The sequence below is a fragment of the Schistocerca gregaria genome, chromosome 5 (assembly GCF_023897955.1).
Source record: "Schistocerca gregaria isolate iqSchGreg1 chromosome 5, iqSchGreg1.2, whole genome shotgun sequence".
Lineage (NCBI taxonomy): Eukaryota > Metazoa > Arthropoda > Insecta > Orthoptera > Acrididae > Schistocerca > Schistocerca gregaria.
This window is the reverse complement of record NC_064924.1, coordinates 353,989,940-354,012,616: the sequence shown is the minus strand read 5'-3', so window position 1 is coordinate 354,012,616 and position 22,677 is coordinate 353,989,940. Positions and strand designations below refer to the sequence as shown.

Here is a 22,677-nt window from a genome sequence, read left to right as displayed (position 1 = left end):
ATGGGAACCAGGAGGCATAACTGGATAGTGATGGAGTAAGATGTTGCAATGCCTGTGAGAGTGTGCAGGTACCTTGGAACAGGTGAAGTCTGCTAAATGCAGAGTCACAAGGCTGTCTGGAGGGGGGGGGGGGGGGGGGGAGGCAGAGTTGTGTTGGCAAAATAAAAGACTTTTGTATTGTTTGTGTGGGAGCAGGGAAGGGAATATCTAGGTGGAGGAGAGATACCAATGAAGGTTGAGGCCAGTGGGTTTCAGGAATGAAGAATATGTTTTAGTGAGAGCTCCTACCTGCACAGCTGAGAAAAGCAGCTGTTGGTAGGAGAGATCCATAGTGGCTGGTTACTGTGCTGCCAAATTACCCTGCTCTCATAGACCAACACCTGCAGACTATTACCAGTAACCTATCCTCCTACATACATGTAAAAGACACGACCAGCCATTGCCTCCACCGACACTCCACAGTTCCTATGGCACCTTGATTATCACTGGCAATGCCACATCCTCTAGACTAATATCTCCAATGTCTCTAGCCTTGCCACAATTGAACACTGCCTCTCCCAATCCCAGTAACTCCAAACCTACAACCTCCTTCCTGGTCAATGTGACCAACTACATCCTTACCCACAATCACCTTTCCTTTGAAGGAATCACCTACAAACAAATCCATGTTTCAGCAATGGGGACTAGCATGGCACCATCATATGTCAACCTATTCAGGGAGCATCTAGAGGAATCCTTCCTGACCACCCAGAATCCCAACCCCTCAACTGGTTAAGAGTCACTGATGGCATCTTCGTGATCTGGACCAAGGATAAGGACAACTTATCCACATTCTCGGCCATTCACTTCACTTGACCCTCCTTAACCCAACAAGTTACCTTCCTTGATGTTGACCTCCACTTCAAGAATGACTACATGAGTATTTCCAGACTCATCAAACCTACCAACCACTGACAATACCTCCACTTCCACAGCTGCTACTGATTCCATACCAAGAAGTCTTTTCAATAAAATGTAGCTGCCCTTGGTTGTCACATCTGTAGTGATGAGCAGTCCCTCTCCAAATATGCCAAGGGCCTCACTGAGGGATTTACAAACTGAAATTACCTTCCTAACCTTGTTTAGAAATGGATCTCTCATGCTTTATCTCTCCAGCCATGTACCACTTCCAACTCCTCTCATGACTCAGTGCTATGCAAGACTGGGACTACTGAATCACATTCTCTGCCAAGGTTTCAACTACCTCTCATCATGTCCTGAAACGAGAAGTATCTTACCGACTATCTTCCTCAACCCTCCCACACAACTAAGTCATATCCTTGTCCATCCCTACTCTCCACTCCTGCTCCTGCTCTCCATCACTTGCCTCATGGCCCATATCCCACTAACAGACCTAGATGAAAGACCTGTCCCAAACATTCTCCCATTACTACCTACTCCAATTCTGCCACAGGCATATTCTATCCCAGCAAAGACAGAGCTACCTGTGAAAGCAGCCTTGTGATCTTCAATCTAAGCTGCAACCATTGTGCTGCTTTCTATGCAGGCATGACAGATAACAAGCTGTCTGTCCACATGAACAGTCATCACCAAATTGTGACAGCTGGGCCAACCAGTTTCTGAGCATGCTGCCCAACACAGTGTGCTTCACTTCAGTGACTGCTTTACTACCTGCGTTATTTAGATTCAATGACTGCTTTACTACCTGCATTATCTGGAACCTTCCTAACAACACCAGCTTTCCTGAATTGTGCATGTGGCAATTTACCCTTGTCCCACCTCCTCAATTTTTTCAGATATAATGAGCAGTTCATGACCAATAAACAATGGTCAGAGTCCACTTCTGCCCCTGGAAATGTTTTGCTATTTAAAAAATGATTCTAAAATCTTGTCTCACCATCATATAATCTGTCAGAAACCTTCTGGTTTCTTCACGCCTCTTCCAATCTTCCATGTGTAATACCTTCTTTCATGATTTCAGCTGTTTGCACTTCCAACATACACTCCTGGAAATTGAAATAAGAACACCGTGAATTCATTGTCCCAGGAAGGGGAAACTTTATTGACACATTCGTGGGGTCAGATACATCACATGATCACACTGACAGAACCACAGGCACATAGACACAGGCAACAGAGCATGCACAATGTCGGCACTAGTACAGTGTATATCCACCTTTCGCAGCAATGCAGGCTGCTATTCTCCCATGGAGACGATCGTAGAGATGCTGGATGTAGTCCTGTGGAATGGCTTGCCATGCCATTTCCACCTGGCGCCTCAGTTGGACCAGCGTTCGTGCTGGACGTGCAGACCACGTGACACGACGCTTCATCCAGTCCCAAACATGCTCAATGGGGGACAGATCCAGAGAGCTTGCTGGCCAGGGTAGTTGACTTACACCTTCTAGAGCACGTTGGGTGGCACGGGATACATGCGGACGTGCACTGTCCTGTTGGAACAGCAAGTTCCCTTGCCGGTCTAGGAATGGTAGAATGATGGGTTCGATGATGGTTTGGATGTACCGTGCACTATTCAGTGTACCCTCGACGATCACCAGAGGTGTACGGCCAGTGTAGGAGACCGCTCCCCACACCATGATGCCGGGTGTTGGCCCTGTGTGCCTCGGTCGTATGCAGTCCTGATTGTGGCGCTCACCTGCACGGCGCCAAACACGCATACGACCATCATTGGCACCAAGGCAGAAGCGACTCTCATCGCTGAAGACGACACGTCTCCATTCGTCCCTCCATTCACGCCTGTCGCGACACCACTGGAGGCGGGCTGCACGATGTTGGGGCGTGAGCGGAAGACGGCCTAACGGTGTGCGGGAAAGTAGCCCAGCTTCATGGAGACGGTTGCGAATGGTCCTCGCCGATACCCCAGGAGCAACAGTGTCCCTAATTTGCTGGGAAGTGGCGGTGCGGTCCCCTACGGCACTGCGTAGGATCCTACGGTCTTGGTGTGCATCCGTGCGTCGCTGCGGTCCGGTCCCAGGTCGACGGGCACGTGCACCTTCCGCCGACCACTGGCGACAACATCGATGTACTATGGAGACCTCACGCCCCATGTGTTGAGTAATTCGGTGGTACATCCACCTGGCCTCCTGCATGCCCACTATAAGCTTTCGCTCAAAGTCCATCAACTGCACATACGGTTCACGTCCACGCTGTCGCGGCATGCTACCAGTGTTACAGACTGCGATGGAGCTCCGTATGCCACGGCAAACTGGCTGACACTGACGGCGGCGTTGCACAAATGCTGCGCAGCTAGCGCCATTTGACGGCCAACACCGCGGTTCCTGGTGTGTCCGCTGTGCCGTGCGTGTGATCATTGCTTGTACAGCCCTCTCGCAGTGTCTGGAGCAAGTATGGTGGGTCTGACACACCGGTGTCAATGTGTTCTTTTTTCCATTTCCAGGAGTGTAGTAAGGGCATGTTCACTATATGACCACATAAAAAACATCTTCAAAAACCACAAATTTTTCTGGCCTCTCCATGGAAATCGCTATGTAGTGGTTTCACCTACAGTATGGTTATCTGTATTGTTGAGGCACACAGTCACACCTCAGCAATGTCGTTGGTTCATGGGGGGATAAAAGTATAATAAAACCTGATTAAAAAATAAAGTTCCTAAATATATGATTTACTTTTCTTTATTTTAGTGCCATCGTGGCCAGTCAGATGTTTGTAAAGTAGGTGTGTTTAATGAGACCTTGTAACAAATAGTTTTGTTGCAAGTGGCAGATAGAGAGAATGGGAGGGCAGATGTAAGTCATGTGAGATGGTCACCAATGAACTGCTTCATGCATGAAAATATCAATAAGGATAAATAAAATAAATTGCCCTGAAATGGGAGTTGAAGAAAGTTATTACTAGCACAATGAACTCTTTTGAAGACCTCATTGTAACATAAACAATGAAGATTATTCTGGGGAATACAGAACCTATGTATTATTTTCAGTTAATATAGTGTTTCAAAATTTCTAAGACAAAATTTTCATGTAAGGTGTGCATAATCTGTCACATTTTGGGATAATGCACAAGTTTTCTTTTGTTGGACCATTTGTTAAGCATTTAGTTAGTACATCTTGGGCAGAGGCATAAATTCCAAGTTCACTTCAAAGTTGTACCTACAACAGATTAAAATGATTTTCAGAGACTATTGTCCTTTGTTCCGTGTTGACATGACAAAAGAATTCTACCATTAAACCCATAAAATGCACATCATAACACCAATATTGAGGTTCACCATCTTCAAAAAAGATTTTACAGGACCTAGGGGACTGACAGAAGGCAAAAAAAAGAAATAATGCTTATTGACAAGGGCAACATTGCAATCTTTATGTCACCCTTGGCTTGGACTAAATCTGAAAAAATGTTCAATATGTTGAATGTTTTTGCGTCCAGACAGAAAAGTGGATATATACTTGTCCACAAATTCAAGGAGTTCATAAATCTCCTTAGCATGTTATCTTTGCCCAGTGATGTGAAAGCCTAGACTGCAAGAAGCTTTATATTATGATACTACAAGGCTTTCTCCTCTATACAAAGGAGGAATACCTCTAACAGCAATATTTAATAATTTTGGTCCAGTCCCGTATCAGCCAGCAAAATGTCTTAAGCACCTGGTTAATATATGTTCAAAATGTGCACCACAATGAACCATAATTATTATTTTTACATGTATAATTGTTTATTAGCCATCCACTTATGGACTCGACTGAAGTAACTCATAAGACATTTAACAAGCATTTACAGAGTTCTTTATGTGTGTTCTCATGTCAAATTGTGTAACACAAAAACATGAGCAAATTGGTTGTGTAGCAATGAACAGACCATTATCTCAGTAGAGCCAATAGAGTGAACATTATAATATTAATAAACTTTTGCTCCATTCAGAACTCATGTCCATCATTGACATCATTACGAAGTCACATAGTGGTGATGTCTGAAACTGTATGTACGTCATACTTAAATTTGTTCTATTGGACTTCTGTTCTTTTCCCCAGCAAAATCCTATGATTACGTAGGAATTATTTAATACAAAATGTAGTTTAGAAGGCACACCTCTGGCTAATCGTAATTATGAGAACAGAAGAGAATGTTTTGAGTTCTGAAATTTTCAAGCAATATTACATATGTGTTAGTAGTGAAACAGCTACATAAAAAATATGACAAAAATTACCCAGCAACGAGACACAGTGCAGCTAAGGTTAACAAAATTACTGATAGTGTCACCAAAAATTGCATCTGTGGGATAAGTAAACAAACAAAAATAACATTATGTGCCTATTCAAAACAAAGAAGCCACACCACAAACAGAAGGCAGAATACAATGTGATGTAATTGATATAATAACTATGAATGAAAAACTTTAATCTTAATGACAACTGTAACTAATATCTAAAATGAGGAACCTTTCGTAACAATGACAGTGTCCTCTTCATGCTCTCCAGCAAATTGTTAAATCTCTCCAGCTCCTGTATGAGTACAATAATGATAGGTGTCATCTTAGAATAAAATTTCTGGCGAATCTGTTGAATCTTGAACAGTGTTGGGATCTTCTTCAGAATGTCTTGAGCTATTCCATCAATAAATTCCTCTCTGCTGACCCCACCTCCAGCAGGTCCTGTTCATAAAGCATTAAGAATAATATTTGTATTTGTAGTTACATACATTTGCAGAGTTAGTATTAAATTATGCAGCTACTGAATACATATTTGATATTGGAAGAAATTAGACAAACAATTATCTCACTAACCATAATGCTCTAAGCTGATGACCACATTCATATCACACTTGTTGTGTATGTCATTTAATGTACAGATTTCCCTTCTCCCAGTCCATTTTATGCACAAAAAGTACAACAGTTACTACCTTCAACATAAACCCAACCAACCATATCTGATTTAGCTATTTCATAGGTGGCTGGAAATATATTTCTTAGTTCAAAATAAATCAAAAAGTTTCTGTAGCATGAACATTTGTCCAGAATATTGTGCTATCATATGTAGGACCTTCTTATGAACTTGCTGTCAAAGTTGTTTGTCAGCTTCTGATTATTGCCTACTCGAATATGTAGAATGTGTTATACAGGTTGCCTGTGCACTGTTGTGGCAGAAAAGCTAGTTTTTAATGTTTTTGTTAAAAGCAAGTTTTAACACAACATTCTATGCAGAAACAATATATTTCTTCTGTGTTTCTAAATGTTTACCAAAAATTAGTATGCCACTCAGAAAACTTATGGCAATATCTTTTGATGGATAGCATACTTCCCAGCTACTTTTACATGATCCTGTGACTCAGATTAAATTTTTGTAGTTACAGGGATATAATTATTCTCAGAGCTAAAATGAAACACTGATTTACACTGGAGAGCACTTTTTTGGCTACATATTACTATCAGGTAGATGTTTACTCATAAACAGATAAACAGTGCAGGGTAATACCATTGGAAGGGGACAGGGGCAATGATGCAGATGCCTCAGCTGCAAAATTTTTTGGGGGTTGCAAAAAAAAAAAAAAAAAAAAAAAAAAAAAAAAAAAAAAAAAAAAATACAATTCTTAACATAGAACAAAATATGATACTTCAGGGCTTCACACAGGCCACATCACAGCTGATGTCCTATGCTAATGTTTTTCCAATAATTATTCTGCAAATTCAGTCATGGGAGTGGGTGTGGTTCCTGCCCACAACTAGGTGAGTTATGAGACCTCCGATTGGTTGAAGTGTCCTACTTTCTTTCATAGTGCCCATGCAAAAGAAGTGCCCTTGCTTGCATCATTACTCCATTGTTGTGTTCATGCTCAGAAATAAAAGTTCTCCTTAGTGGCCTACATCAGGACTGAAAAGACATCAGAAAAAGTAGCCTTTGAATTCAATCAACAGGTAAATAACATTTCTATTTTATGGAATGGTGCATAAGAAAGTTTATTTACTGATAATTTTATTTGTAAATTGTGGGAACAGCAGTTCTCAAAACAGTTTTGGGAACAGTACCTACTGAGGTTGGTCATAACCCTTGCGTATCTGAGAGGGGCATCTGAGTTACCCCAAGCAACTTCTTTTGTTCATAATTAATTAGTTTCGCAAATAATGGACTACATTTTCTTGTATTTGTCATTTGAAGTATCTGTTAAGAGACAAAAAGATTTGTTGTAATTTAATGTAGACCAAAATGATAAACAATGTATATTTAAATAATAAGGTGTGGTAGCCTGAGTACCCCACTCTGTATTCCTCACAACAATGATTTCTGGTTAGCTATGGGACTAATTATGCATTTCCTGTTCTTCTTGTCATTCCTGTCATGACTTGTACGTATGTGCCATCACCTATTGTAGCCTCGATTGCCTTCTTACCTTCGGCAGTGCCCCTATGCCGATTGAAATATTTTTACACTAGTTATCTATTAGTTGCATTTATTTATTAATGGTTTATATTCATTTTTTACATTTATTTAACTTTTTCCAGAGTTTAATACATTCATAATGTATTTAAAAAAAGAATCTGGTACCCAGTTCAGGAAAGGATGAAAAGCAGAACAGGAAGAGCTTGCCAAACTGGTTCTCTTGTTCAGCCACAAGGTTTTAGAACATGGAGAAAGCTTAACATCGGGGTATTAGATCATGAAAAAAATTATCACATTGGCACATTTGAAAACTGTAAAGAGCTTGAAATGCAACTATAGAAAAGGGAATCAATCAATGATGCTGTTCAATTAGAACAACATAAGTCATTTGAGAAATGGAAAGCTCTATTAACAAGAATTCTTGGTTGTGTATTGTATTTAGGCAGACTATCCTTACCCTTGTATGGTCACTCAGAAGATCTATGTGGCAGTAATAACTGTGGAAATTTCTTTGAAATGTTCAAGTTAATTGCCAAATATAATCCAATTGTGAGTCATCATCTTCATAATGTTCACCAGAATGCTATGTTGTGTTTTATCTTTCTCCAAAAAACCAAAATGAATTTATCAAACCATTTGGTGATCATGAAAAATTAAGTATTCCCTACAATGTTTGACAGTTCACCCATTACACCTTATAATGACAAAAAATAATTCATTATAATATATATTGGAGTTTCAAAAGTCACAGCAGAGAAAAGATTTATTGATTTCATTCTGCTACATGGAAAATGAACTAATGAAATTACAGAATAACTTTTTTGTAACTTGCAAGGAGATGGTGTAAAACTGGAGTACTGCTATGGACAAGGATATGACAATGCTGCAATCATCACTGGACACATTAGTGGTGTTCAAAGGTATGCAGAGTGTTACAAAAAGGTATGGCCAAACTTTCAGGAAACATTCCTCACACACAAATAAAGAAAAGATGTTATGTAGACATGTGTCCAGAAAAGCTTAATTTCCATGTTAGAGCTCATTTTAGTTTTGTCACCTACGCTTCCATCTACACTCAATGGAGCACGTTATCATGATTTCATATGGGATACTCTACCTGTGCTGCTAGAGCATGTGCCTTTACAAGTACAACACAATATGTGGTTCATGCACGATGGAGCTCCTGCACATTTCAGTCAAAGTATTCGTATGCTTCTCAACAACAGATTCGGTGACCGATGGATTGGTAGAGGCGTACCAATTCCATGGCCTCCACACTCTCCTGACCTCTACCCTCTTGACTTTCATTTATGGGCGCATTTGAAAGCTCTTGTCTACGCAACCCCGGTACCAAATGTAGAGACTCTTCGTGCTCGTATTGTGGACGGCTGTGATACAATACGCCATTCTCCAGGGGTGCATCAGCGCATCAGGGATTCCATGCGATGGAGGGTGGATGCATGTATTCTCACTAACAGAGGACATTTTGAACATTTCCTGTAACAAAGTGTTTGAAGTCACGCTGGTACATTCTGTTGCTGTGTGTTTCCATTCCATGCTTAATGTGATTTGAAGAGAAGTAATAAAATGAGCTCTAACATGGAAAGTAAGCATTTCCGGAGACATGTCCGCATAACATATTTTGTTTCTTTGTGTGTGAGAAATGTTTCCTGAAAGTTTGGCTGTACCTTTCTGTAACATTCTGTATTTTGGATATGAACCCCAAAGCAGTGTTTATGACATGTAACAATCACACATTTAATCTTGCTGGAGTACACGCAATTGCTATTTGAACAAAAACAGTGATGTTTTGTCACTATGTTAAATGGATGCACACTTTTCTCAAGCTCCACACATAGGTGGGAATTTCTTAAACAACATGTTCTAATTAACCTGAAGTGATCCTGTGACACAAGATGGAATTCAGGGCATGAATCTGAACATGCAATTACCTAGCAAATTTAAAGCATAATACAAGTTTTAGGTATCTTTAGAAATGGGTCAGAGGAAACCCCAGAAACCAAATGAGATGGAGGCAGTTTGCTGGTTTACACTATGATATATCCCTTCTTTGCATACCTTTATTTTTGAAGCTCTTTGTTTACTGAAGTGAATGATGCTCAGATATACCTAAAACAACAAGGACTCGGACTTGAACAATGTACTGAAAAGCTGAAAGCAGTGACTCTATTTTGTGAGGAAAAGCATGATTCTCTAATCTCAAAAGCAGCAGAGGGAGCCATGAAGATATTCAATATATTTGACATTTCAACACAAAGACCAGCTGGTGATGAAAGAAATGTCTGGTGAGAAAAGTATTAACTCTGCTTAAATTTAATTCAGGAAATGCATTGAGACAGTATATACACTAATATCAGAATTTAACAAACATATGTTACAAATGAATATACTCTTACTCCATGAGCCATGTGACTTCCTTTAAATTCAGATAGTATTGAATGCAGAGAAAGATTAATTCATCAATTGAAACATTCAACATTTACTTGAAAAATATTCTGAATTGAATGCTTCAGTTATGGTTGCTGAACTACATCATTTCTTTATTTAAAGAAGTTCATGCAGAAAATAACATTCTTGTATGGACAGTTTTAGAATTATTAAGCTGTATAATTAAATGGAATATTCATGAGGGTTTAATTAACATTTTTGTGGTGCTAAGACCTTTTCTAACAGCCACTGTGTCAAATGCTACTTGTGAAAGAAGTTTCTTCAATTTAAAGCTAATATAGACCAATCAGAGGTTGACTACGAGCCAAGAAAGATTTAGTAATCTTACAGTTATATCAATTGAATGAAAAATAAATGTAAATTTCAACCCTTTAATGAAACAGTCTGCAAGAATAAAATCCAGTGTATAAATGCAATTTATACACTGAAATGTCTACTATTTAATGCCTTAGCTTCCCTGTTTTCTTATACTTCTATTGTTAACATTAATGACTTTAGAGAAATAATTAGGTTTTATAATTATAATTGCAAGTTTAGAAAATCTATGAAGTAAATTTAAAACTTGAATTTTTAGTGTCTTATGATGGGGTACAATATTTTTAATTGCCCTGGCACTCAAACCCCTCATTACACCACTGAAACAATGTATTTATGTATTTTTTTCGTTAAAATTCTGGTGATATTTTGTAAATTATTTAGGAATAAAGGTGACCACTCACCAAACACTAGAAGCACTGAGTTGCTGGCAGGCGCACAAAACAGAATGATAAATTTGCTAGCTTTTGGATGAATTCAGAAAAGCTGCTGCTGAGTGGAGAGATCCAAATGGCACAGGTCATGAAGCAGCCATTGAACTCTGGCATGTTGTGCACCACAGCATGGTGCACCACTGGGTGCTCAAATCTGTTCTTGGCTACAGTTTGGTGGTGGCTATTCATTATTGTGGACAGTTGGTTGGTTGGTGGTCACACACACACAAAGTGCTGTGCAGAAATGACAGCAGAACTGTTATATGACATGGCTGCTTTCACATTTGACCCTGGTTTTAAACAGACCAGGATGATATGTAACGTGGGTGGTACATGGAATACCACTTTATGAGGGATGGGAATGATCATGGGTAGGATGTAACTCATTTCTCCTGGGCATGATGATAAACAGTTGAAGCCCTTTCAAAGGACATTGCTCGGGCACTCCAGTGTGGGGTGATACTGGGTAGTAGGGGGACCACTCCTTTACACCTGGCTCTTGGGGGGGAGGGGGGGGGGTTCTTTGGGAGTGTGGTACAGGAAATCTGTTTGCATTGTTTGCAGACTATGTTTGAGGAGTAATGCTTGTCTGTAAAAGTCTTTGTGAGAGCTTCAGCATACTGGGCAAGGGAATTCTCATCACTGCAGATGCACTGTTAATGAGTAGCCAAGCTAAATGATAGCCTGCTATGGACAAATGTAGTCATACAAGAGATGGAGGTGAAAGTCCACAAAGATGGCACAGTCAGCTGAGGATGACCAGGTGAAGTGGATGTGAGAGAAGATGTTGATGTTGTGGAGGAATGAGGCTAGGTATCTTTGCCCACGATCCAGATCCTGAACATATAATCAATGAACCTGAACCAGACAAGTGGTCTGGAGTGTTGAAAGATTAGGAAGGTTTCCTCTGGATGCCCCATAAACATGGTGGCATTAGAGAATGCCATCCAGGTTCCCGTAGCTGTGCTTTGGATTCCTTAGTGTGCCCTCCCCTCAATGGAGAAGTAGCTGCATGTGAGGATGTAATTGGTAAGGTGTACAAGCAATAAGACAATGGGTTTGGCAGAGGTGGTATCTGATAGCAGTAAGGCATGTGGGATGTTGGTTTATAGAGAAATGGTATCAACTGTGATAAGCAGGGATCAAGTGATATCGTGTAAAATGAAGCAGTTCATATCTTTGATATGGGAGACTAGGCTATGAACAATTGATTATAGGACTTGTATGTCAAGAGCAGAGTTTCTTGCAGTGGTAGGTAGAACATAAACAAGATAAATGGGGCACCCAAATTGTTGGGTTTATGGATTGTTGGAAGCATGTAGTATGTGTGTGTGTGTATGGGGAGGGAGGGGGCAGGGGGTTGGTCATAAGGCTAAGAAAGGAGATGAATTCATGGGAGAGATTCTAGGTTAGGCCTAAGGATTTGAGTAGGGATTGGTGGGTATCTTGGACTTCTCGGATAAGATCACTATGGCAGAGCCTGTAGACAGAGGAGTCAGCCAGTTGGTGGAAGCTTTCTGTCAGGTGCTCACTGCAATTCATCACAACACTGATGGCGCCTTTGTCTGCAGGATTAGTGGTTAAATCAGTGTCTGTCTCCCTGAATCCAACTTATGAATGATGAAGGTTTCAAAGAGGACTTTACAGACAGGCCTTACTCACCAAACATAGCCCACAAACCGATTTACCATGCCATAACCCCGTACACCCATAATTCTCCCACCACTCCTAAAGAACCCATCAGGAACCAACTACAAAGGAGTCACCCATTCATCATCCAGTATCTTGCCATGTTGGAGCAACTGAACCATGTCCTTCACCAGGACTTCCCCTATCTATCTTTATGCCCAGAAATGAAAGCTATCTTACCCATGATCCTTCCAAGTCCTCCTTATGCAGTATTATGCCACCCACCCAGCCTATATATTATTTTGTCCATCCCTATAACACTCTCATTCCCAACTCCTTGCCACAGATATCATTTCCATGTGGAAGACCCAGATGCAAGACCTGCCCAATTCACCTTCCGTCTGAGCTGCCAGCTATCCCACACACCCATAGCTTCCCTCTGAGATACCTAACTAGCACAGTTTTTATTCTTTTCTTGAGTGCCTATCAATGACTCAATGCTTCTACTATTCAGTGAGTGGCCTCATTTCGTCCTAAATTATTTACATATTGCACCAGAAATATCATTACCATATCTGATTATATTTTACGATATAGTGTGTATTTGCTATCAGAGCAGTGTTATTTTAACATATGTTTGAGAAATTATTATGAACAACCCAAAATATGTGCAATAAGGAATGGGAATTCCATTTGTTTTGCTGGAGAATGACAATGATTTTGAAACGGAATGTGATTTCAGAGCCATAGGTGAATTAGTAACAGCAGTATTAAATGACTGGCCTATTTTCTGTAATAATAATAAAAAAGTTTGCATATACACAGTTACAGAGTAACAACTAAAAAGAAAGATGCATGTATGAAACACATTTAATGAGTACTTACCAGCTTGAGGTTGTAGTTCTATGAGATGAGACCACATTAGTTTGGCAGCTTGAGTGTAATAACCAATTTCTGCATTTGGATGTAGACCAAACACATCTGGACTATTCACCAAGGGCAGCTGGTCAATATATTCTGCAGCAACATAAACAAATTGTAAATTATGGAATAAAAGGCAAAACTGAAATGTTATAACTAATTTTTTATCTGTATGTAAGTACAATAACAGCTGGAGACACACACACACACACACACACACACACACACACACACACACACACACACACACATTATGACAACATGCTTAATAGCATGTTGGTACAACTTACAAATATGATACAGCACCAATTCTGCATGGCACTGATTTTACAGGTCCTTTTTAGGTTTCTGGATGTATATTGCATAAATCATGCAGTTCCCATAAATTAAGGACTACTAGTTTGTGCATGCAGAGCTGGTGCCTGATTGCCACTTGGGTTCAGATCAGGCAAATGTGGTAGCCAAGACATAATGTGAGTTCATTATAATGCTATTTAAACCACTGTAGCAAGACCTGGCCTTTTCAAATGGACTTCAGTCCTGCTGGAAGCTGCAATTGCTATTTGGGCAGACTTTAAACATCAAAGGATGGAAGTGCTCTGTAACAAAGTTCATGTAGTCCGCAGCTCCCAGAGGTCCCATGAAAGCCCAGGTGAATGATCCTCTGGCATGTGTTCATGACATGGTGCATGTTTTGAGTAGCTGTTCACTTCCATGATGGCATATTATTCTCGACCATTGACCTGTTGAAACAACAAATGGAATTCACCTGGTTAGGCAGCATGTTTCTATTCTTGCAAACTGTGAAGCCCTACCTTCAATAATATCTGCTGAATGGTGTGCTCTGGATCACTTCAGCCTGCATCAGCATTTTACTCTGTTTCAGGTACGCCATGGTTAGCTGCCTATCCTGCTTTACAGTGTGGTCAAACTCTAATCTTCATAGTCTGTGATGAGGCATAGTCATCCAGCACCTTCTTGCATACTCATGAGTTCACCATCTGTCAGCCACTTTCTATAGGTACTCATGACAATAGAATGCGAACAGCTGATCAGCATTATTTCCAAGATGCCTGTCCGCAGGTATTGGGCCATAACAATTTTGCCTTTGTCAGTGTCACTTATGCCACTGTTTCCTCATTTTGGTCCAATATCATTGCTAAATTTTCCACTTACATACTTTCTTTACCACATCACATGCTTTCAATATCAACAGGCTGTGTTCAGTCTCATGGAGGGCAGTGGTGTTAATGGTCTGGGTCATCAATGCGTCTACACGTATATTTTACAGCTCAAAGAGAACCATACGAGACACAGAAACTACAGCTTTTGAAAGCTCATTCAGGTCATTAGTTTGAATTTTTCAGACATGTCATTGCAAATGTGTTGAATATTCAATGAAACAAACACTTTGCACAATTAAGTTAAAACGTATGGTCTATAAAGTGTAAATAATCAGAGTGACAATGCATCTTTTCTTTTAATTATTTTCTTTTTTCATGGTTCAGTCATACACTCAATCACTATATCAGGGATTGAAGACATCACTGTGTAGAAAAATCATCACAGATGTGAACACTGTCAAGGTAACAGATAGAAGCTGCTTTTAGACACTAATTCTGAGTCTGTACTACCAATTTATTGACGCCTGACTGCTCAATACAATAATAAATCATCATCATCATTTAAGACTGATTATGTCTTTCAGCATTCAGTCCGGAGCATAGTCCCCCTTATAAAATTCCTCCATGATCCCCTATTCAGTGCTAACATTGGTGCCTCTTCTGATGTTAAACCTATTACTTCAAAATCACTCTTAACCGAATCCAGGTACCTTCTCCTTGGTCTACTCCTCCTACCATCTACTGCTGAAACCATGAGTCTCCTGGGCAACCTTGCTTCTCCCATGCATATAACATGACCCTACCATCTAAGCCGGTTTGCCCTGACTGCTACAACTATAGAGTTCATTCCCAGTTTTTCTTTGATTTCCTCATCGTGGACACCCTCCTGACATTGTTCCCATCTACTAGTACCTGCAATCATCCTAGCTACTTTCATATCTGTAACCTCAACCTTATTGATAAGGTACCCTGAATCCACCCAGCTTTCGCTCCCATACAACAAAGTTGGTCGAAAGATTGAACAGTGCACAAATAACTTAGTCTTGGTACTGACTTCCTTCTTGCAGAAGAGAGTAGATCGTAGCTGAGTGCTCACTGCATTGACTTTGCTACACCTTGCTTCAAGTTCTTTCACTATGTTGCCATCCTGTGAGAACAAGCATCCTAAGTACTTGAAACTGTCCACCTGTTCTAACTTTGTTCCTCCTATTTGGCACTTAATCCGTTTATATCTCTTTCCCACTGACATTACTTTCGTTTTGGAGATCCTAATCTTCATACATTTCTTCCTTACATTTCTGATCTACCTCTGAAACATTACTTTGCAAATTTTCAATCGAATCTGCCACCACAACTAAGTCATACGCATATGAGAGACTGCTTATTTTGTGTTCACATATCTTAATCTAACCCAGCCAGTCTATTGTTTTCAACATATGATCCATAAATAATATGAACTACAGTGGAGACAGGTTGCAGCCTTGTCTTACCCCTGAAACTACTCTGAACCATGAACTCAATTTACCGTCAACTCTAACTGCTGCCTGACTATCCATGTAAAGACCTTTAATTGCTTGCAAAACTTTGCCTCCTATTCCATAATCTTGTAGAACAGACAATAACTTCCTCCTAGGAGCCTGATCATATGACTTTTCTAGATCTATAAAGCATACATACCATTCCCTGTCCTACTTGTAACACTTCTCCATTATTTACCATAGGCTAAAGATCTGGTCCTGACAACCTCTAAGAGGCCTAAACGCACACTGATTTTCATCCAATTGTCCTTGACTAATACTCGCACTTTCCTTTCAACAATACCTGAGAAGATTTTACCCACAACGCTGATTAAAGAGATACCTCTGTAGTTGTTACAATCTTTTCTGTTTCCATGCTTAAAGATTGGTGTGATTATCGCTTTCGTCCATGTGATGGAACCTGTCCCGACTCCCACACCATTTCAATTATCCTTGTGTAGCCATTTTAAGACCTGACATACCACTGTATTTGATGAGTTCCGACTTAATTTCATCCACCTCAGCTGCTTTATTGCACTACAATCTATTGACCATTTTCTCCACTTCCTCAAATGTGATCCTATTTCTATCATCATTCCTATCCCTATAGTAAATAAGTAAACAAATTAATAGCTGATGTTTATCTACTGTTTTCTGCTTAGTATTTACACAGCTACAAAATATCACACATATGAATTATACATATGCTCTCAGAATAGAGGCTTGTTTACAATGAACATTCCTGCTTGTCATACTGATAACAAGAAATTAAAATTCTTGGAGGTGTATCATTTCTCCACTTTTTTTCGGCTGTACATATTTTTTATTTAATTTTTCAGTTTATTTTATTGTATTTGTGTCTCCCACTGGAGCGCATACTTCATAAATTACATTCCTTTCATAAATAAGTGAAGCAACTGTATGGTATCATAGTGCAATAAAACCCGTCTGGGGTTCTTTGGTTGCCTGGTGCAAGTCTTTAAATTTGATACTACTTCAGTGACTTGCACATCTAAAAATTTATTTTCTGTGCTACTGTGCAGCTTAATTCCAAGTGATGTTTTGCACTTTCAGAATAATTTTCTCCCTTATCAGTTTTTCAAACTATGTGTGGGGACATAAGCTCTATGCACTTCTACAAAAACAGTGTCTCTGGGCCTTGGGCAGTCTGTTCTAAGAAGCCAAGTGTTTGTGTTGTATATGTCCATAAGGTGTCTATAAATAAATATTGTGTCTTTGAATCAGTAACGTTGACAATCATTATGCATCATGAACATTGTGTTCACTTCCCAAATCCTACATATGCCTTTGCAGTGTTGCGCTCTGTGACTCAGTAAAACAGTAGCCAGGATATAACAAGTATATTGAACAAAAAAGTCTGTTTCAGCAACATGGAAATAAATGCCAAGAAACAGTAACAAGAGTAACACAACAGGTACAAACAGTAACAAGAATAGTACAATAGATACAAAATAACTGTGGACCACAATAAGATCAGACTGGCACTAAGTGCCGAGGGCATGGGCTGAAAAATAGGTTCCTAGAGGAAACACTGACAGAATGCTCTGTTCAGAACTAAAACTGCACGGATCCAAGTCAGGAATGAACACTTGCTGGATGCTGAGCTTAGCACTGATTACCAGCTATATGCTAAGTAGATGGTCTGTAAGTCTGAGTCTGAGGATGATGACTGTTCTAGTTTAGATTCAGCAAGATAACACTTACGAGTTTGGGGCTGAAGACCAGAATGACCAATTCAGAATAATGTCACAAGTGATGAAAACACTGAGTTGCACCAAAAGATATCATCCCTGGATATCAGTGGCATGAGAGTCTGGAAAAAGAAACAATCATGACAGTGACATTTGCCCTAACAATGGACTTCAAAAGCAATCCTGTTTGATCTACATCTACATAGATAGTCTGCAAGATGCCACACAGTGATGGTGGAGGGTACGGGTACTCTGTATAACTACTTGTCATTTCCTTTCCTTTTCCATTTACAAGTAGAGTGAGGAAAAAATAACTGTCTATATGCCTCCATATGAGCCCTAAATTCTCATATCTTATCTTTGTGGTCCTTGGGTGTAATGTATGTTGGCAGCAGTAGAATCATTTGGCAGTCAGCTTCAAGTCCTGTTACTCTAAATTTTTTCAATAGTGATCCTCAAAAAGAACATCACCTTCCCTCTAGGGATACCCATCTGAGTTCCCAAAGCGTCTCTATAACACTTAGCTGATGTTATTTGAACCTACTGGTAACATATCTAGCAGTCTGCCTCTGAACTGCTTCGATGCCCTCCTTCAATCCGACCTGGTACAGATCCCATACACTTGAGCAATATTCAAGGAAAGGTCACACTAGAATCCTAAATGTGGTCTCCTTTACATATGAACCACACTTCCCTAAAATTCTCCCAATAAAAAGTCAACTATTTGCCTTCCCTATCACAGTCCTCACATACTCATTCCATTTCAAATCTCTTTGCAACATTACACCCAGATATTTAAATGATGTTGCTGTGTCAAGTAGTACACTACTAATCCTGTATTACAAATTTGTTTCCCCTACTAATCACATTAACTTACATTTTCCCACATTTAGAACTATCTGCTATTCATCACACTAACTAGAAATTTTGTCCAAGTCATCTTGTACCCTCCTGCAATCACTCAACTTTGACACTTTACTATACACCAAAGTACCATCAGGAAACAACCGTAGATTGCTGGCCACCCTGTACACCAGATCATTTACACTGATCAGCCAGAACATTATGACCACCTACCTAATAGTTGGTATGTCCACCTTTGGTATGGATAACAGTGAAGTTGTCCATTCATCTTACCTACCACAGTCTTCGCCTGCTTGTTCAGGCTTTGTAGCATTACACATAATATCCAAGCAACATGTCTGTGGCAAGCAGGACACTCCTAACACTGTATCTGAACATTATGGCTTTGTTTTTTCTACTCATCAGCATTAACTTACATTTTTCTACATTTATAACTAGCTGCCATTTATCGCACCAAATACAGTTTTTGTCTAAGTCATCTCTACAGTTGCTCAACTTCGACACCTTACCATACACCACAGCATCATCAGAAAACAATCACAGCTTGCTGCCCACCACATCTGCCAAATCATTTATGTGCATAGAGAACAACAGTGGTTGTGTCACACTTCCCTGGGTCAATCTCGGTGATATCTTTGTCTCTGAAAAACCTTTGTCATTGAGGACAACATACTGGGTACTATTACTTCAGGAGTCTTTGAGCCACTCACATATCTGTGAACTTACTTTATATGCTTGTACCTTTGTTAACAGCCTGCAGTGGGGCACAATGTCAAATGTTTTCTAGAGATCTAGAAATATGGAATCTATCTGTCGCCCTTAACCCATAATTCTCAGTATATCATATGAGGAAAGGGCAAGCTCAGTTTTGCATGAGTAATGCTTTATAAAACATCTGAACTGAGAATATGTTCAAGGATTCTGCACCAAACCAAAGTTATGGATATTAGTCTGTAATTTTGCAGGTCTGTTCTTTTACTCTTCTTATATATACAGGTGTCACTTGTGCTTTTTTCTAGTCACTTGGGACTTTGTCCTGGGTGAAAGGTTCATGATAACTGCAGGCTAGGTAAGGGGCCAATGCCATAGGGTACTCTTTGTAAAAATTAACTGGGATTCCATCTGAACCTAGTGATTTATTTGCTTTCAAATGTTTCAGTTGTTTCTCTATGCCAGGTATGCTTATTGCTATGTTGTCCATACGGGAGTCTGTCAGATTGTCAAATGATGGTATGTTTGCATGATTCTCCTGTGTGAAGAATTTCTTGGATGTGAAATTTAAAACTTTGTCTTTTGTTTTGCTGTCTTCAACTGTTACACCTGACTGGTCAACAATGTACTGAATGGAAGCCATAGACACACTTAGTGATTTTACATAGGACCAAAATATTCTTGGGCTCTCTGCCAAATCTTTTGCCAAGATACAATGGGGGTAGGTGTTGTAAGCTTCACACATAGATCTTTCACAGACATGTGAATCTCTACTAATCTTTGTTTGTCGTCATTTATACATCCTCTTTTGAACTAATAGTACAACAGCCTCTTCTCCTCAGCTCCTTCTTAATTTTGTTATTAAACCATTAGGCATCTTTTTCACCCTTTATCAGCATACTATGCACATAATTCTCCAGATCACAATTTACAATCTGCTTGAACTTTGCCCATTTATCCCTGTACATCCATCTTACTGGAACTAAGTGATGCCAGTTCACTCTAGGTGCAATGCTGACAGCTGCTCATCTGCTCTATAGACTTCTTGACTGATTTTTTAACTTTCATAAGCATAGCTGCCATAATGACATTATGATTGCTAATCCCCTTTTCTATACTGACATTGTCAGTAAGATCCAGCCTACTTGTAGCTACAAGGTCTAAGATATTTATGCTGTGTGTACACTGCCAAGCACTACAAATGTAGTAGTATGGACATGTTGGGAATGTGAGTCTCACAGGGAGCGTGCAAGGGATAAGTCCCTGCAGGTGCACTATCCTCTGTGCCCTCGGTGGCTTATATGGATAGAGTGTCTGCCATGTAAGCAGGAGATCCCGGGTTCGGATCCCGTTCAGGGCACACATTTTCTACATGTCCTCAATAAAGTATATCATCGCCTGTTTGCAGCTAGGGTATCCATTTAATTATCATTTCAATATTTTGACAGTTAAGAAATTATTGATAAAATTTTGAGAGCAAAAGTGTGTTTACTCTGAACATGATTTTGCTGGATATCCACTGCTGAATGTTCATCAGAGTACCTTAAACTACTGTCTAGCCTAAAAAGAAATCATGTGCACTCCACAAGTACTCCACTATTCAAGTAGCTGCTCCTTTCATGTAGTACATCCCTGAACTATCAAGGGGAGTCCTACAAATACCCACTTGACAATGCAGGTCTAGGAATCTGCAGCCAAGGCCATCACAGAGTCAAGGAAGCCTTTGGTTGAGACTGCCCAGTCAGCTCCACACCAAAGGACCCAGATCAACTCTGGGACAATGCTGAAAAATTGAGAGTTCTGCTTGCACCCCACGTGTGAGGTCAGCAGTTTTCACCATCTCTGCCAGCCACCTATATGAACTGAGGGTGACCTTATAACCTCTGCAATGGACATCACTGGTGCTGGCGTGAGCTACAACTTGCAGACGACTGCACCCTGCACATTCAATAGTTGCAGGCAGGGCTGCTTCCACATCTCAGATGAGGCCCCCTGGCAGACTGCACATTGGCTTTCTTTCCAGCCCTGAAAGCTATCTGTCTAAGGAGCTCCATAACACGCCAAACATTAGAGCTCCCGATAATTGGTAAATCCCTCCCCCTGCATGCCTGCTCAGACCCTGCTCTGAAGCAGCAGCCACTTGTCCATCCACAGAGTGAATGGGCAAGGCCAGACAGCCAGTCCCCATATTGGCCCTCTGCCACAAGTGCTGAGAATGTGGTACCATATCCACTCAGGCTGAAGTGAGGATGGATTCACTGCATCAGGTACACCAGGAGGTGCCTTGGCAGCAGAGCCCATGGACAAAACTAGCAACACCTGAAGTGTCCCATGTGATGCACCAGATTCACCACCACCGATACACTCTGAGGCAGCCTGAAGGTGACTGACCATAGCCAAGAGTGCATTCAGCTGTTTGCAAATTGTGTCCAGCTCTTCCTGCTTCTGCACACATACTAACCATCCTAGCAAGACTAACTGAGGACGTAAACTATGATGGCTACCCTCCTGATGTTTCACCAAGGTTGCTGATGTGTTAATGAGTTATGTAGCTTGCTGTTCAGTGAGTAACTACTGCACTACAGACTGAATGAATTTACCCTTACAAAAATGTAAGGTTGAACCTCTTAAACAGAACAACACACATGAAATTTAATAAATACACTATGAGGAAAAGACAGAAAAAGATAAATATTTAACTTGCTGCTCTGTAATGTATACCATCCAAGAGCTGTGGCCTGACTCATTGGCTTACTAAATGAAAAGGCCTTGTCTTCAAAACCAACAAATGAGCAACTACTAAACTAAAGACTGAATGAATTTACCCTTATAAAGACATGAGATTAAACCTCTGAAATAGAACAAAACATTTGAAATTTAATAACAATAACCACTTAACTTGCCACTCTGTAGATGTGTATCAGTCAAGAGCTGTGGCCTGACTGACTGACTTACTAAATGAACAGGTGCTTGTCTTCAAAACAAACAAATGAGCAACTACTGCACTGCAGACTGAATGAATTTACCCTTCCAATACCTGAGATTAAACCTCTTAAACAAAACAACATCCATGACATTTAATAAATATACTACGAGAAAGAGATAAGCACTTAACTTGCTGCTCTGTAGGTGGTCCAGGATAGGTTCTTGAAGCCTGACTATTTACTGCTGTCATGTTGCAAGTTTATATAACTGCCTGCAGTGGAATACTGTTGTAACTATTTCCCTATCACATGGCATGCAGATGTGACTAGGTTCTGTGTTGGTGGCACCCTCTGCAGGCATCAGCTTCACCTCCTGGTAGCTGGTCTTGATGGCATCAAGCTGTACTTGCAATGCTGAGGTATGCAAGGGCAATGGTGGCTGCCTGCACGATGTAGCTGCCTGAAGACTTATTGATCTGTTAGGCAAGAGCCTCTGACATCGCAGTCTTAACATTATTTTCTCCTTTTTTGTTTTGTTATTTTTGTAGTGATTCAACTATTATATCATAATTTTATCTCTTTCATTCTTCTGTATATTGATTCATATATCACTACACCATTTAATAATTTTAATTTATCTCTTTATCTTTGTACTTTGAGTGCTAATAGTATTCTTCTGAGCAGTACCAAAGATGTGAAACTGCA

At 40.1% G+C, this 22,677-nt stretch overlaps 1 protein-coding gene across 1 annotated transcript in view; it reads right to left on the bottom strand.

The window, feature by feature from the left end:
* The window catches only part of LOC126273341 (dynein axonemal heavy chain 10), a 1,458,287-nt gene that overhangs the window by 57,245 nt on the left and 1,378,365 nt on the right, over window positions 1–22,677 (bottom strand). The window contains exons 150-151 of the mRNA XM_049976887.1: window positions 13,085–13,216; window positions 5,418–5,629 (exon numbers count right to left, since the gene is read on the bottom strand). Of these exons, the coding sequence (XP_049832844.1) occupies window positions 5,418–5,629; window positions 13,085–13,216 (344 nt within the window). The remainder of the gene's footprint in view (window positions 1–5,417; window positions 5,630–13,084; window positions 13,217–22,677) is intronic.